The 17,820-nt window shown below is 29.4% G+C and overlaps 3 protein-coding genes across 3 annotated transcripts in view; 2 read left to right on the top strand and 1 right to left on the bottom strand.

The window, feature by feature from the left end:
* Nucleotides 1-4,209, top strand: part of LOC136085525 (uncharacterized) — a 4,313-nt gene extending 104 nt beyond the window's left edge. Inside the window, exons 1-3 of the mRNA XM_065806839.1 lie at nt 1-2,339; nt 3,458-3,685; nt 3,893-4,209. The exon at nt 1-2,339 is cut by the window's left edge and continues 104 nt beyond it. Of these exons, the coding sequence (XP_065662911.1) occupies nt 1-2,339; nt 3,458-3,685; nt 3,893-4,209 (2,884 nt within the window). The remainder of the gene's footprint in view (nt 2,340-3,457; nt 3,686-3,892) is intronic.
* LOC100202449 (kinesin-like protein KIF16B) overlaps nt 1-17,820 on the top strand; it is a 182,255-nt gene that overhangs the window by 1,087 nt on the left and 163,348 nt on the right. The gene's annotated exons all lie outside the window — the stretch shown is intronic.
* Nucleotides 15,676-16,446, bottom strand: LOC136085526 (uncharacterized). The gene has a single exon (XM_065806840.1). The coding sequence runs from the start codon at nt 16,444-16,446 to the stop codon at nt 15,676-15,678; it is 771 nt and encodes a 256-aa protein (XP_065662912.1).

Genomic DNA, 17,820 nt, shown 5'->3' on the forward strand with positions numbered 1-17,820 from the left:
GCAAATTATTCTTTCTCAAATCAATAATAATTACACTTGCATAAGCAATGAACGTCAAGATCGCATGGGTGGTGGTACTGCTATATTTATAAACAAAAAATACTCAGATAAAATAGAAAAAATAAAATTAACTACAGACTACTCGTTTAACTTGGTGCCTAAACAAGAAATCGAACTAACAATCGCTCGTGTGTACCCAAAATTACTCCCCCGAGGATACTCTTCTTGCCTAGTTATATGTGCCTATATCCCGGTTTGGTCTAAAAGTGAGCAGCGCAATGCATCTTATCAACTTGCACAACTCATTGAACCAGCCATAACTCGTTGCACAATCGGCAATAAACCACTAATATTTCTTGCAGGGGATCTAAATGGCTGCCCTACTGACTTTATTTGTCGTTCTCACCAACTCATTCATTTCAACACACACTCCACCAGAAAAACATCTATTCTTGACATCATCTTGAGTAACGCCCCTAAATGCTATGTGTCGAATACTCTTCCTAGTTTTGGTAATTCAGATCACCTTGTTGTAGTTAGTCAACCTCCTCTAAATCTCTATAAATCTACTCGCCCGGTTCCCCACAAGGTTGTTTACCGGTCAGGTAGAATTGCTGACACTGTTGCACTGATACGATCTACCAATATTGAAATCTTAGTTGATTCACCGTATGAAATACAAGTTGCTTGCAACAACTTTTATCATTCTATACTCTCTGCCCAAGACATCTGCCAACCTCTAAAAACAACAACGCTCGTTAACCCTAAGCCTTGGATGACACAACTTATTCAAGGCCTTATAAAAGAGCGTCAACAACTCTTTTTCTCCGGGTACTACAAAGAGTGGAAAGCACTTGCAAATCGAATTAGTAAACTAATTACCAAAAGAAAGAGAATCTATAACAGGCGTTTCATTACTGGAAAAACAGATTTTTGGCGTGAAATCAGTCTTGCTGATAAAGGTAAAATTACAACCCCTATCTCTGAGACACTAGCAAACCAATTAAATGATCATTTTCAAAGTGTTTGGACTGGCAAGAAACAACCCAGCCTCTCATGCTTCATTAACCGAGAGGCAAACCCGCCTACTACCCCCATTTTTACCCTTAATAACATTGTCAACCAACTCAGCAAACTCAAACCAGGTTCCTCAGGACCAGATGATCTCTCTCCGTTTTTACTCAAATCTGCTCGCTTTGAAATCGCCTCATCACTCTGCATCTTATTCAACCGCCTTATAGAAAACAGTTACCTACCTGACCAATGGAAATCAGCAAACATAACACCGATTCCAAAAATTTCTAACCCACAATCGTCTAATGACTATCGACCAATTGCCTTTACATCCGCATTATGTAAAGTTTTTGAACGTATTATTACCATATTCATTGTCCATCACACCAAGCACATATGGGTCTCTAACAAACAGTTCGGTTTCCTTCCAGGCCGAAGTACGATGGACGCTATTATTCAAATTATAGAGGACTGGAGTCATGCAAAAGATAACAACAAATCAATTTATGCAATATTCTTTGATTTCGAAAAAGCTTTTGATCTTGTCAGTCATGACAAGTTACTGTTAAAGTTAGTGAACATTCTACCTAGCTGGCTCACCTCTTGGATCGCAGCTTACTTATCTAATCGTCGACAAAGAATTAAAACAAATGATCACACCACTGACTGGAAATGTATCGAAGCAGGTGTACTTCAGGGTAGTGTTCTAGGTCCAATCCTGTTCATTCTATTTATTTCCGACATTAACGTCTATCTTCCACCTGAAACCATCCTCGAAAAATATGCTGATGACATACTGACCTATATAATTAATGATAAATTTCCTACCAACCTGCCTCAATCCATTGTTGATGGCGTCGCTCTTTGGTCAAAGGTAAATGGAATGAAACTTAATGGCCCGAAATGTAAAATCATAAGAATTATTCCCAGATGCTCCGAAATTCAAGCTTTACCATCCATTGTACTCAATAACACTGAACTTGAAATAGTCAGCAGCCACAAATATCTTGGAATCATGCTCAATGAGAATATTGATTGGGATGAACAATGGACAAAAGTTCATAACAATATAAAATCAATACCATATCTGCTCAGACGTCTTAAGCAAATTGGTCACACTCAGCCAAACCTTTTACAGGTCTACCGATCTTACGCTATTAGCCACTTGATATATAGTGCTCCTATTCTTACTTCGTGCAGTGCTGCTGCAAAAAGAGAGATCCAACATTTTCATAAAAATGCCCTACAAATTATTGGAATTGATGTAACCAATTCAAGCAGCTTCAATATTATTTTCGACATTGAAGAGTTACTTGACAGAATCTGTATTAATACACTCAAAAAGATCCTTGCAGACCCATGCCATCCTATAACTACTAATTTAACTCAAACCAACAGCAGAAACCCTAATAGGTTCCCGTATGCTCCTAACACCGCAAAAACAACTACTTACCAGAAAACTTTTATTCAAAAATACCTCCGAATCCTTCGTGATGGCGTCAGTGACCTCTACCTCCCAAGCAATATTGGAAGCTCTACTGCCTTTTCGATGCATAAATAATATTCCTCCCCTGTAGTCTTAGCAAACTATTGATATTAAAGGACAGAAAAAATTGTACAATTCATTACTTGTAATGCTAATCAATTTTAAATAAAGATTTATAAAATAAAAAAAATAAAAATATATATATATATATATATATATATATATATATATATATTAGATAAAAACAAATTTTTTTGTATATCTATAATTTAAATGTATATAGGATTATGTAATATAATTATATTATTATGTGCTAATAAATTGTTAAATGGATTATGTGCTAATACTTTATTAAAATTTTAATTTTTTTTTTTTTTGAAGTTGTTTATTTACAAATTGATTATTTATTGATGTATTTGCTGTTAAAATGAAATGTAAATCACGGAAAATTTAATATTTTTATGTAAATCAAAGATAATTTGTTTTAGATCATATTTTCGATAACATACAATCTATTTTATATTTAAAATTTTCACTTGTATTCATATGAAATATTCATATGAACAACATTCCTTTCATTTACGAAAACTATAAGGCAGCTGAGTTGCTACAACTTTTTTGTTGTTTAACGGGAAGAACACGTTGATTATCAACCAAAATATTTTTTTATATACGGAAACTTTCCGGCAGCTAAGATGACAAAACCTCCCGTTATGTAACGGAAATTAACGGAGAAAACCCATTGTATTTAAACGGAAATATCCGTTTATGTACGGAAACTTCTGTTTACATGTGATGGGTTTTTCCGTAAAATAACGGGAAGTTTTGTCATCGTAGCTGCCGGAAATTTTCCGTAGAAAACGCGATATTTTTTTAACAGTGTAATACAAATATATCAACGAGTATGATAATATGGAGTTTTTTATTTTAATTTTTATGTTACTGGTAATGTTTTAGATGATTGGGTATTTGTTCTAGGAGATGATCATGTTCCTGATGTTGTTCACTTTACTGGTGAATCAGGACCTAAGCACTCAATTTCACCTGAGTCTAAGCCTATTGAATATCTTGACTTGTTTTTTACTTATGAACTTTTGAAAAATATAGTAAATTTTACTAATAGTTATGCTGATACATGGATTCAAAATAATCAACAACATTTGAGGTCCCATTCAACATTAAAAGGTCATGGATTAAACAAGTAAAGACCAATTTTTTAGAGATAAGAGCTTTCCTTGGAGTCGTAATCAACATGGATCTTATCAAAAAAGTTAACCTTAAACTGTTCTGGGATATAAGTCATCCTTGTGCATCTACTCCCTGGTTTGTTACAAAAAGAAAGAGACCAAATCTGTGTCAATATATGCCAAACAAGCTTAGGTATTCACTTAGGTATTGACAATTATTATACTTCTCCTCAACTGTTATTAGATCTATATGCTCATCAGACCACTGCAACATGCACAGTGAGAGTCAACAGGAAAGGCCTACCAGAAATCTGCATTAAATCAAAATTAAAAAGCAAGGAGGTTTACCAATATAGAAAAGGTCGTTTGTTGTGTGTGTCATACCAAGATGGTAAAAAAAAGCCTATATTACTATCTACTGTTGCAAAAGCAGGTTTTACTGAAATGCGTAACAGAAGAGGAAATATATTTTTATGTAACCAAATGTTGTTGCCCTTTACAATAAAACCATGGGTGATGTAGATTTGGGTGATGCACAGCTCTATATGTACTTGTCTGAGCGTAAAACAATAAAGTGGACAACTAAAGTTGCTTTTTCTCTATTTGGTAGGGCAATTTTAAATAGCTATTTATTGTATAAGCTCAATACAAATGAACACTAGCCAATGTCAAGAATATGATGGCTATAGTAGATAGTTTAGCCAGAGATTATTTTCCAGTGAAAGTAATTTCTAAAAGACTAATATTTCTAAAACATCAAGAGAGATTGAAGTGGCTAGCAGTAAAATTGTCCCATACCCCCTTCCCCAACATACTGCAAATAACAATCCATTATACGGTCACAACCTTTGTGAAGGTTAGTGCAGGAAAAAAAATAAAATGTGTAGCTGGGCACCAAACTCGAGTCCGCACAAGTTGGCAGTGTCAGTTATGTGGTGTTGGACTGTGTCCAGCCTGTTTTTCTAATTATCACACAAAAGTTGTGGATTAAAATCATTAAACTGCTTTTAATCTTATATAACCTACAAAATAATAAAGTTCAAAAATAGTTGTTTTCTTGTTTGTTTTTTTGTTATGCTTTTTGCCGATTTTTTTTTTTAGTTGAATTTTTCTAAACGGCGTTTGAATTTTATTGAGCGCTCAAAGAGTTAAAATTTTAATAGCCTTTAAACTCTAATTTGAAAAAACTGGTTCCTATCAGCCTAAATGTTTTTAATTTTGCCTTTTAATAATAAAATGCAACTTAAAAGTAAGAAGTATAATTTAAATGTATGTAGTTTAACATTTTTCTAAATTAATTTCTATTATCTAAATTTTTATATTACAATGGCGAATCCTACACAAGCTAAGTTCGATAGCATTTCTTTAGTAAATATTGGAGTTCGATTTAAAACGAACAAAGAAGAGTGCGTTAGATGGCGTAGAGAGTTTGGTCTGTTTTCTCAAAATGTTATTTGTCCTCGTTGCAACTTGCAATGTAATGAAGAACAATACAATCGATTTATTTATTAACAGCATTAAAAACTTATATATATAAAAACTTTTAACAGCAGATAGAAGTTTTTACAATGAGGTATATATATATATATATATATATATATATATATATATATATATATATATATATATATATATATATATATATATATATATATATATATATATTAAATTCATTTTTTTTTTTGTCTTTTATATAGTCGGAGGTGCCTTAGTCTACTTTATATGTATGTTTATGTTCTGTCTTAACACTTCGCGCGGTGTTGACTCACCCGTAAGTTGTTATCCGTATGTTTGTGTTCTGTCTGAACATCTGGCGTGATGTTCACTTACACGTAAGTTACTTTATGTGTGCTTGTGTTCTGTGAGGAATTATTTGAACAAATCGAGAAGGCCTGGCCAGGATAGATATGAAAATTGTTGACTCATTAATTGAGTCTATGCCTAGAAGAATGAAAGCAGTAATTAAAAGTAAAGGAGGTCCTACCAAATATTAAGTTAATTTTTGAATTTTTTTTGAATTTTCAGTTTATTTTTTGAATGTCCACCTTGTTTTGTCCAAAGAAAAATGTAGTTTGTTAGGGAAAATGTGTTTTAAAACTTTTTTAGTGATTTTTAACATGATTCAAATGTTTGTTAACAACATAATAAACTACATAAAAAATAATATGCTCTATTGTTTTACTAGTTTTTTTTTAGTTTTTGATCAACTTTTATTCTAAATTTGAGTTTATCCACCATGTTTTGTCCGATACTGTGCATGCTTGGCTTGGAGGTATACATAAGCATCAATTCACCTGTTTATTGTAAAATCAGGCTCGAATTTTTTGACCATTCTTTTAAGTGCTTCCGCTTAGCATCCCTTTACTATATCATCTTTCTCTTTGTACTTTATCGTTCTCCTTCTTCCCAAGACTGCACTCTTTTGATTATGTACTCTCTCTTTACCCCTTTTCCAATATTGTTGTTATTGGTGACTTTAATGCTCATCACACTGAATGGCTTGGCTCTACCGTCACTGACCCTGCTGATACCAAAGCCATTATTAATCTATAACTTTTGCATTTCTTAATCTCTAACTTAGATAGTTAACTTTGTGACTAGTATTCCTGACAACCCTAATTATTTGTCTACACTCTTTAATTTATGTCTGGTCTCTGATCCTAGCTTGTGTTCAGTTTCTCTATTTTCTCCCTCGGTGGTTCTGACAATAAAATGATCTCTATAAATCTTTAACCTTGTACTTATTCTTCAGACTCACCCTATTATTGCATTACGTACTATTACCCTAAAGCTGACTGGGATTCTTTTTGTAGTTTTCTTTGTGACGAATCTTGGGCTGATGTCTTTTCCTGTCAGCTAAATAATGCGCTTCCTAAGTAACCTCCTGGATTTAGACAGGAATGGAAGCTTTTAATCATTCTTGTTGGTTCCAAGTCAAACCTCATTCTACTTCATAGTTTTCACCTTCTTATGCAGCTGTTATACCTAATCGCAATCAATTTTTCATCTTTTTCAAAAAAACAACTATCTTGTGATCAAACGGCTATTTATTATTGCAAGCAATCAATTTAAAAAACTGCTGTCTGATGCTAAGCTCCATTATTTTCTGTTCGCTAATCTCGCATTTTATCTCAGAAGTTAGGCTCTAGAGACTTTTTGAAAATCTTCAACAGCGTTATTAACAAGGGTAAGTCTAACATTCCATTTGTCATTCATTGGAATGATCTTATTACCTCTCCAAAGGATAAGGCAGAACTATTTGCAAAAAAATTTTCTTCTGATTTGACTCTTGAATCTTATGGTCATTCTCTTTCTTCCATTCCAGTTAAACAGGTTAACCCATTGTTAGACAATCAAATCACTCTAGCTTCTTTTGCTAAAGTCATATCTCAATTAAACTCTTTAACGGCTTGCAATCCAAATAACATTCTTGTAGCAGTCTTACAAAACTGTTCTCCAGAGCTCTCTTCATTCTCTCTATATATTATACTCTCATGGTTGTAAAAGTGTCAGCATTTGTGACACTTTTACAACCATGATTGAAAATATTTCAAATAGCTTTTTATATATGTAATTAGCCCTTAACTACATGTTTTTATTTCAATATTTCATTAAAAAAAAGAAGCTAATAATTAATTTGAAATGAAATTTAATTCCAGTTAATGTTCAATAAAAAAAATTTAAGCAACTTTATTTTTAGGGGGTCTGCTACCGTAATACCTTAAAATTGTTTTCAAAAGACGTCATTTAAACATTTTAAGGACGTCTTAGCCCTGGGTAAATAGATGCAACTAGGCTTCCCAACTGTTTTAAAAAACACTTTTTTTAATGGAAGTGTTTTTTTTAAGAAAGTTCTAAATGTAGAGGACTTTTTTTTAGTTTCACCCTTCACCTGTTAGTCTAGAGGGGTGACACCAAACGTTTACCGCTATGAGCGACACCAACCTCAACAACGCCACTGTCTGTACAGCCTAAAGTCACACTTGTTGTAAAACTAAAAAATTTAAAAAAAGAAAATTTCAATTAGTTCACACACCTCCGCAAAATTAATTAAAAATATTAAATTGATTTTTTTTATTCAAACTTTGTTTTCGTTCAGTTATAAAAACTGCGTGCGTGATATCAAAGGTTTGTTATCTTTTACGATAGCTACATACTGTTTAGCAAAGCTAATAAAACCGAAAAGAAGTTTTTCATTTATTGAAGAATAGAAGTTAACAATGTCAAAAATGAGGAATTTATAAAAATGTTTGCCTTCGATATTTTTAAACAAGTTTATTAAATCCTATGTATCATTCCACTGGAACATCTCTCAATTTGGTCTTTATATCGAATAAAATGAATTTTAAAGTCCCATAAAAAGTCTTATTTTTTTAATTTAAATTATATATATATATATATATATATATATATATATATATATATATATATATATATATATATATATATATATATATATATATATGCGTTAATTTTCTATTAAATGCTCATGCGCGGTGCTCTATGATAAGACCGTAAGGACTTTTTGGGATGCCTAAATAAAAATAATATATATATATATATATATATATATATAATATATATATATATATATATATATATATATATATATATATATATATATATATATATAGAGAGAGAGAGAGAGAGAGAGAGAGAGAGAGAGAGAAAGAGAGAGAGAGTTTTGTTGTATGCTGTTAGATATAATACAGCTCTTTGTCAGTTTAAGAGTGATCGATATTTATAAAAGAGATCAAAATATATTAAAATCTTTAGATGAAAAAAATACGACTTTATTATTCAGCCACATTATATATATATATATATATATATATATATATATATATATATATATATATATATATATATATATATATATATATATATATATATATATATATATATATATATATATATATATATATATATATATATGTATATGTGTGTAATTCGTGTTATTATTATTATTATTATTATTATTATTATTAGTGTTATTATTAATAACATACTAGTGAACATGTTAGTTACAATTTTCCTGTGAATCAAAAAACAATATTATTTATCTTATTTCTAAAAAAAGAACAATTTACTTTAATATTTTGGGTTGGATGAAAAGATTTAATAACATCGTTACCCTGACTACGCAAATAAAACTATTGTTGCTATTAGTTTATACACAATATTGTAATATCTACGTCAATAAAAAAAATTATTATTTACAACCACACAAAGAAGTTTTAATAAAAAAAAATTTTTTTTCAATGAAACAGGCATTAAAATCAAATAACACAAAACTTCACGTCCTAACTCACTCAAAAGTTTTTTTGCGGTTGTAGTTTTCAAAATATCAATAATTCAAATTGAATAGGAAAGGTACCAACCTATAAATAGCCATTAGAAAAAAGATCAGTAATAACTCTAGTATTTGCCCGTTATTTAAATAATAATAGTTGTTTAAAAATAAAAACGCGGAAGCACAAACTTAAAACGCGTATAGACGCATTTAACTTTTACAAACATTAATTTTGTTTAAAACACGTATTACAAAACTATTATATGCTATAACTATTGTCTTTGAAATACGTTCTTTAAAACACGTTCTGCATAAAAGCGTTTATTTTCCATTTTAGATTCTGAAAAAACTTATCATTTCTTTTATCGAAATAGTCATTTTTCAAGTGGTCCTCCTTAATTTCTTTTAAGTAATATAAATAATTTTAAAACTAAATTATAGAATACGTTTTCAACTAAGGATATAAAAAAAGTAATAGTAGTGTTTTTTGAAATGAAAAGTGTTGAAACCTTTATAGAAATACAAGCAATATTTCCCAGGAATTACTAATAAGCTTGTTGAACAAAAAATATTGAATTATCCTAATGTGTGTTGGCAACATCAGGAAGTAAACTTTACTTGTATGTAAAGTGCTAGCAACTTGCGAACCAGAATGTTTTAAAGAAAGATTAAATATTTGTTCGTATTTAAAATTGTTTTTGTAACAGTGTTTTAAAAGTATTTTTTTTAACAATAAAATGAGTAACAATATCTCAGAGATGCAATATCAAATAGTTAAATACGTTATAAACAAACAGGTATTTGGTGGTGTCGAAAATATTATAACTACCCTGATTTGTGGTGCGATAATAATCACGGGCTTTCTTGTAAACTGTTACATTGTGTTTCTCTTTATGGCAAGAAACGCGATGAATTCAATATTCGGGAGATTTCTTTTGCACTTGTGTTTAATTGACTTAGGACAATACATTGGTATCTTACCATACTTTTTATTAAATTTACGTAAAATATCAATATCAAACAAGTATCTTGAAAGTTTCCTTTGTAGCTTGACTGATGGTCAATGTGGAATGCTTGTTTTTTCAATGGGAAGCTGCATTTTGTTAACTTTTTTGTCCATTATGAGGTGTGAATTAATTAAAAAGAGTTCTAGAAAGTTAGTCAGTGAAAAAAACGTTACGTCAATTTTTATACTCACTTGGGGATTTGGTTTGGTTTCTTTTATTCCGTTTATGTTATCATACAAGCTAGATCATAAAAGTGGTCTGTGTTTTCGTCAATGGATATTAAAAGAACCATTTGGAACATTGTATATGATTGCACTGTATACATGCGGATTAATGATCCCACTTGCAGTTATGATAGTAGTGTGCGCTGTAAGCTATACACAACTTTTTTCTAAAGATGTTAGAGGAAATGTTGTAATGAGCGTACGCAAAAATGTTATTAGAAAACTCTGCGTGTTAACTGCAGCTTACAGTATGGGAAGTTTTCCTTATTCAATCTATTGGTTGTTAATTACGTCTTATTATTTTCAAAATACTATAGAAGGAGAGTTATATCGATTAAAAGTGCTTCGTTATATATTAATACCTGCTCTTATAAAAACTGTTTTAGTTCCTATACTCGTTGCGCATAATAACGGACCTTTCAGAAATGTTCGTATAAAACATTATTTCTGGAGGAAGACAGCAAGAAATAGTTTTTCTTTAACATTATTAGAAAAAAGCTCCGAAACGCGAAATAACTTAGGCGGTACTTCAATTTAACTCTCATAGAATTAATATATTATCAAGCATAAATAAAGCATTTGTCTATATTTTTTTAAAATAAATAGATTTTAAATGTTTTATCTAAAGAATTTTGCATTCTCTCACCATTCTCACGATTATTCTATACTAACTTGATTGTGTGAAGCGTTAATTCTTTTTTTGACACTAAAAGCAGTTTAGTACAGGTTTAAAGTAAAATTGTGAACTAAAATTCTTTAGATAAATTAGTGTGTTTTTTATTTATTTTACTGCAAGTTTTAAATACAAAATTTGCCAGACATGTTGCATCAACGTCTCCCTCTTTAACAGGATAATAAATGTTATATAATATATGCATAGTATAGTATGCTTCCTTTAAACTAATTTAGTTAGCCCCGTCGAACTGAACATAATTTAAAAACATTATAGAGCCAAAATTTATAATAGTCTCTTAAATGTTAATCCTACTTCTTCGTATTTTTAGTCAGCCGTGAAGTAGTGGTTAGAGATGGCTCAGAATCATGAGGTTCGTGGTTCGATGCCGTCTCTAACCCAATAAGCGATATTGGTAAAAAAAAGGAGGCGTAAACCTCCTAGTTTAATAATTTCCCGCAGTACTTTTTGATAAGATCGTATAGACTTCTGGGAGCTCCTTAACAACCACAAAAAAATAAAATAAAATCTTAAGTTAGAAGCAAGTTATAGCTACTGTTATATTGTATCTATCTATTTGACAATGTGTAAATTTATAAATACAAAAAAAAGATAAAAACAGAAAGGCAAGTAAAGGAAAAAAAAAAATGTTGTTTATGTTATAATGTTTTTTAAATTCATGATTAAAATGGCACATTTTTTTCAAATATAATTTTATGTTATGGGGTGCATAAATTTCAAAAAGCCAAAAAAAAATTTTCCTGGAACTTTAAATATGTTAATCGAAAAACTTTACCCTTTAATATCAGTAGACAAGTTATTATATGAAGATCCAAATGCAGAAAAACATCTATTTTGCTTAACTGAAGTTTATTTCTAATTTCCGAAAATGCTAATTTAAAAAAAAAAGAAACATTCCAGCTTACCTCATAATTGGAACTTTGGTCACGTGACTTTTTATCGCGGAAAAAATAACTTAGCTTGTTTTTAAAAAACTTTGTCAAGAATAAAAACCCACCCATCAAAATTAATTAGGTATATATATATATATATATATATATATATATATATATATTATATATATATATATATATATATATATATATATATATATATATATATATATATATATATATATATATATATATATTGATATATTTTTTTTCAGAAAAGAAGGTAGAACATTTATGTGACGACAGTTTTCTCTTGAATTAAAAATGTTATTCTCTTTTAAATGATTAAATTTTGCGTAAATCATCACATTAAAATAGGTTTTGCAGCTATTTATTTATTCTGTACATCAGTTTTTTAATTTTTTTTGTCAAGTTTATATATTTTTTTTTTTTTTTTTTTTTTCTTTCTCTGTTTTAATATAAGATTTTACAACTTCGTAATATAAAATTTCAATAAATAAAATAAGTAAAACAGATAGGGGCTCAAAGAAGATGAGGATGACAGTACGTTATCGCAATCTTTTCATAGAGCCCCTATAACAAGATTTCAAAAAAATATCGTAATATGTTAATGCGTAATAAAATTTCAATAAAATATCGTAATAAAACGCGTAATTCGCTAATAAAATTGATAAGCAACCAACAAAAGTAGAAATAAAACAAAAACAGATTTATGAGAAATTATTCAAAGTATGATTAACCAAAAACATTTCTTATATTTTAAAAATTTCTTTTTTTGTTAAAAACTTGAAGGAACTTAACGAATTTACCGTGCCTTTGAATCCTTTTTGAAAAGTATTCCATACTTTTGGACCTCGATATAGAATGCTGTACTCTGAATATTTGTTTATTATCCGAGGCAGTTTATATGTGTTGGACATATTCGCTCTAAGATTATAGCTATCATTTTTATTTATTTTAAACTTGTTATTAAAGCTTATAGGAGAGATATTGTGATTATAACGATACATGAAAATTAAATGCTGGTAGATATTAATTTCAAACACATTCATCATTTTCATATCTTTCATTAAGGGCTTAGCGTGTTCACGCCTATTTTTTGAGTAAATGATTCTGCAGGCATGTTTTTGTAGACTATAAATTTTTTTAATCTTTGCCGCTTGAGTACTTGCCCATGAAATGTTTGCATAGCTGATGAAGCTATGAATTAGCCCAAAGTAGATTAATTTAAGACTATTTTTATTGACGTAGGAGCGAACTCGATACATCAAACCTATTATTTTGGTGATTTTTGACTGGATATATATTATATGTGGAAGCCAGGATAATTTTTCATCAACAATGATTCCTAAGAATTTTATATTGGATTGCTTATTTACTAGTTTATCATTTAGAGATAGGTTAGGCAACTTGAGAGGAAGATTTTCTTCTTGTGTTTTTTTGTGAAATAGTATATACTTTGTTTTCTCAGCGTTAAGTGAGAGTTTGTTTGCCTTAAACCAGTTGTTTACTTTACACAGTTCAATATTCATGTCTGCATATAATTTCTTGATATCATTGTTGGTGAGAAATAAGTTTGTGTCATCTGCAAACATGACCGAGTTCATTTTTAAAGATGCATTACAAAAGTCATTTATATATATTAGAAAAAGAAGTGGACCAAGAATCGATCCTTGCGGGACTCCACATATGACATTTAATACTCCAGATTGGACATTATTTACATATTGTTTTCTGTTTGTAAGATAGCTTTTAATCCAATAATAACTTTTATTTATTATTCCGTAGTGCCTTAATTTATCTAATAGAATGCAATGGTCCACTGTATCGAATGCTTTTGATAAATCAAGAAACACTCCTAAAGTAAATTTATTATTTTCAAAACCATTAGTTATTTGATTTACTATTTCAATGATTGCATGCTCTGTAGAGAGATTTTTTTGAAAGCCAAACTGATTTGGGTAAAAAAAATTGTTTTTAATGAAGTAATCATAGATTCTATTATAAACTACACGTTCGAAGAGTTTTGAAAATACAGAAAGTATTGATATAGGCCTGTAGTTTGTAATGTCAGAATGATCATTACATTTGTATAATGGAATTACTTTTGCCAATTTAAGTACATCCGGAAATATCCCAGAATTTAATGAGAGCTTAAGTATATGAAACAGGGGTCTATTAAGACTGTGTTTGTTTGCAATAACTATATCACTAGATATCTCATCAAATCCTGGAGCCTTTTTTTTTTTTAAGGAGGCAAAGGCTGCCTCTAATTCTTCATAGCCTAATTCATAATCAAGCATGGTAACGTTATTCGTGTTTTTAAGATAGGTTTTAAAGGATACAGATGTTGGTACAATTTTATTTACAAGATTTGGACCAATATTTGTAAAATATTTATTGAATTCTTCTGAAATTAGTTTTTGACAAAATATATCGTTATTTTCAATAACAATTCGTTTAGGAAGAGAAGGTGAATTTAGTTTTTCTCTTCCCATTAAGAGATTAATGATGGACCATGTTTTTTTGCTATCAAATTTGCATTTGTTAATTTGATTACTGTAATATTTTTTTTTTGCATTTTTAATGAGATCTTGGTAAAAAAATTTATAATTTTTGTAATTTTTTTCATTATCATTGTTTCTATTTTTCAAAAATTTATTGTAAAGTTTTTGCTTTTTTTTTGAGCACTTTAATAACGATTTATCCATCCACGGATTAGCAATTGCTTTTGACTTAATTGTTATTATCTCTTTTGGACAGGTTTCATTAAAGTACTCCAAAAATGTACTTAAAAAGGCATTGTAAGCTTCATTAGTATCTTTACATTTATATACGTTGTTCCATGTTTCTTGTTTTAGTCTACTTGTTAATTTATTAGTGTTACTCAATTTTAAATTTCGTTTTTTTAAATGTATAATTTTTGAATGACAATCAGACATAGATTTAAAGTTTTTTATTTTTATGAATATCGGGAAATGATCGCTAATATCTGTCAAAAATATACCGGTTTCAAATGTCGTTTCTAAATAATTATTGATAAAAATATTGTCTATTGCTGTTGCAGAGGTTTTTGTTACTCGCGTTGGTTTATTAATAGTTGACAAGACATTAAATTTAAAAAGCATATCAAAAAAAGATTTTATTTTTGGAAATTTTGTGTTAGAAAGAGCATCAAGATTTATGTCACCAGTTATATATAATGTCTTATTTTCTTTATTTATTTTCATAATCGTATTTTTGATAAAAGTTTCGAAATTTTTTATTTTTCCACTCGGTGGACGATAAACACATCCAACTAAAATGTTTCGGTATTTTTTATTAATAATTTCAATGAAAAGGCTTTCATAATTATCATTTGAAAAGCATAGTATATTTTTTATCTTGAAAGCATATTTTTCTAAGACATAAATTCCTAATCCTCCTCCTTTTTTCCCATTTCCTCTTGATTGACTTATTAGTTTATAAAATGGTAATATATAATTAGAATTTAATTCAAGAGAACTTTCTGTATCATGCCAAGTCTCTGAAATAGATATGATGTCGAACGTGTAGTTTAAAATATTTAAAAATTCTTTAAGTTTATCAAAATTTTGCTGCATGCTTCTAATGTTTATGTGTAATACAGAAAATGAGCCATCATCTGCTATTACTTTAAATTCAAAAGGATCAATATACGGTGTGTTAATTAAGTTCATTTGAGTTTCTTGAAAAATATTTATATTTTCTTCTGATAGGTTATTTATAAAGTTGTCCTCAAAAAAGTCTAAATTTAAATTGTGAAAATCTAATTTCTGTGGAAAAAGCGCTGCCATTTTTTAAAAATGTATAATTTAAAAATATTTAATATAATTAAAAACGAAAATACTCAAAACGCTTACTCGTTTACGCATGTCGGAATAACATCTGTGTTGCGGGTGTTTTCTCGAAATTCGTGAACAATCAGTTTGTTGTAAACAACTTTTGCAAAATAGCCATTTTGACGATGTATCTTCGCCTGATCAAAAAGTTCCTTTCGAATTTTTCGCGTGGTAAAACTAAAATCTTCGTTTAGAAAGATATTAGTTCCTTTTAATTTTCTTGCTCTTTCCAAAATTGTTTTTTTGTCCTCGTAATCCCGGAGCTTCAAGACAATTGTTCGCTCTCGTTTATCATTAGCTACTCCCACTCGATGAGCCCGATCAATTATAATTTCTTTTTCAATACCAAGATTATCTTTAAATAGTTGCTTTACCTTTTTTTTTGTGATTTCCCAATTCTTTTCTTCATTATTTTCAACGACCCCGTCAATTCTTAAATTGTTTCTTCTGTTACGGTCTTCAATATCAACGCTTTTTAATTTTAACTCAATATTGTCAGAAGATATTTTACCCTGCATTTTTCGTACATTTGATAAATCGTCGTGAACTTTATTAATTTTTTCCTCAACTGCTCTAGCTTTATCGTTAAATACATCGCCAACAAAATTTAATCCAGATTTCATTTCGTCGAGTTCTCGCCGAACTTCTTTAAAACTAGATTGAAAGTTATCAAACCTCTCATTTATGTTCGATAATGCTTCATGAAAAAAAGACAAAATTGTTTCTTTTTGAATATTTAGTAGCTCTCTCATCATAGCAATCGAAACTAACTCTTCTGATTTAGACATATCAACTTTTATTTAACGAATTAAAAAAAATTTCAAAAAATATTTAACTGTAAGAAAACGCGTCTGTTCACCACGATGTTCGCCACGCAAAAAAAAGGGTTATATAGGGTTTTATGTTTTCTTTAAGGTGGTTTGTGGAATTTCCTCCGTTTTATTTACATAAGTTAGCGTAGTGAAAACTTTCTGCGGATCTTAAAATCCTGTTTTTTTTAGAGTTGGTACAATCGGCGGGGCGGGGCGCAACATTTAAGTAACCGGCACTTTTAATAGTTAGATTTCTGCAAAAGAATAGGGAACGGTTTGGCTTTCGTCACGCATATATTAAATAAATTAGAACTAAGGATTCTGGGATCGAAATGCAGACAAACAACTCCAAAATGTATAACAACAACGTTGTAAGTTGTTATTGAACATTATTATTGAGCAAGCACATTTTTTTTATTTTTACGTTAATATTGATATAGTATGATTTTTGCTTTATTATATAGTATGGTTGATATATCTAGAAGTAATTTATTTTTAAATTATATATTTTGACATGAGTTTGGAGTTAGTAAATAAATAAAACTTCCTTAGTAGCCATTTTGGCTCTCGTCGTAAAAACGTATATGGCGCGGTTTTTTTATTCTTATAAAATACTCAGTATAATTGTCGATAATTTTCGTAACGAAAACTTTCGTGGTTTCCCGAGTTTGGGGTGCGCCGTTTTAAAGTCCGCCCTGTTTATTTACTGATAACTAAAAGAATAGCTTTAAATAGTTGTTAAATAAATCATCTATGTATTTATCATTAAGTCTTATTTATTTGTAACTTGAATTATTCTTTCATAAAGTGCAACAATGGAAATACCATTTCTCTATTTGCCTGTTATCTTATCTAGCTAAATTCAACTCAACTCTTACAAACTCTTACTACAATTTACATGCAATCACAGAACCACAACAATTCGCATTAAAACCCGTATAAACACATTAACAATTACACGTTAAACCATACAAACACATTAACAATAATTACCGATTACAAAATACTTAAACAATGAAACACGCAAACGTTACCATGGAATTACATAACTTACTTGTAAGTTTCACATATAACATTTTATATATTATTTAAAACGTAATTGTATTGTTTTGCTAAATAAATAACCGTTTAGTTCATTAAATTTATTGATGTTAATTGAGATATGATATTAAAATTGATTTAATATTTATATATTTTCCTGACTTGATTTTATGAAAAAATTGTTTAGATAAAATGCTTAATGAAGAAATATTTGATTGGTATTAAACGTTAAAAGTAATTCCTCTTAATCTGCCTCTTACAGTGTATTGTAGTATATTGTAGATTTTGCATTGATTTAAATGTTCAGCT

Source organism: Hydra vulgaris, chromosome 09, assembly GCF_038396675.1.
Source record: "Hydra vulgaris chromosome 09, alternate assembly HydraT2T_AEP".
NCBI classification, from domain to species: domain Eukaryota; kingdom Metazoa; phylum Cnidaria; class Hydrozoa; order Anthoathecata; family Hydridae; genus Hydra; species Hydra vulgaris.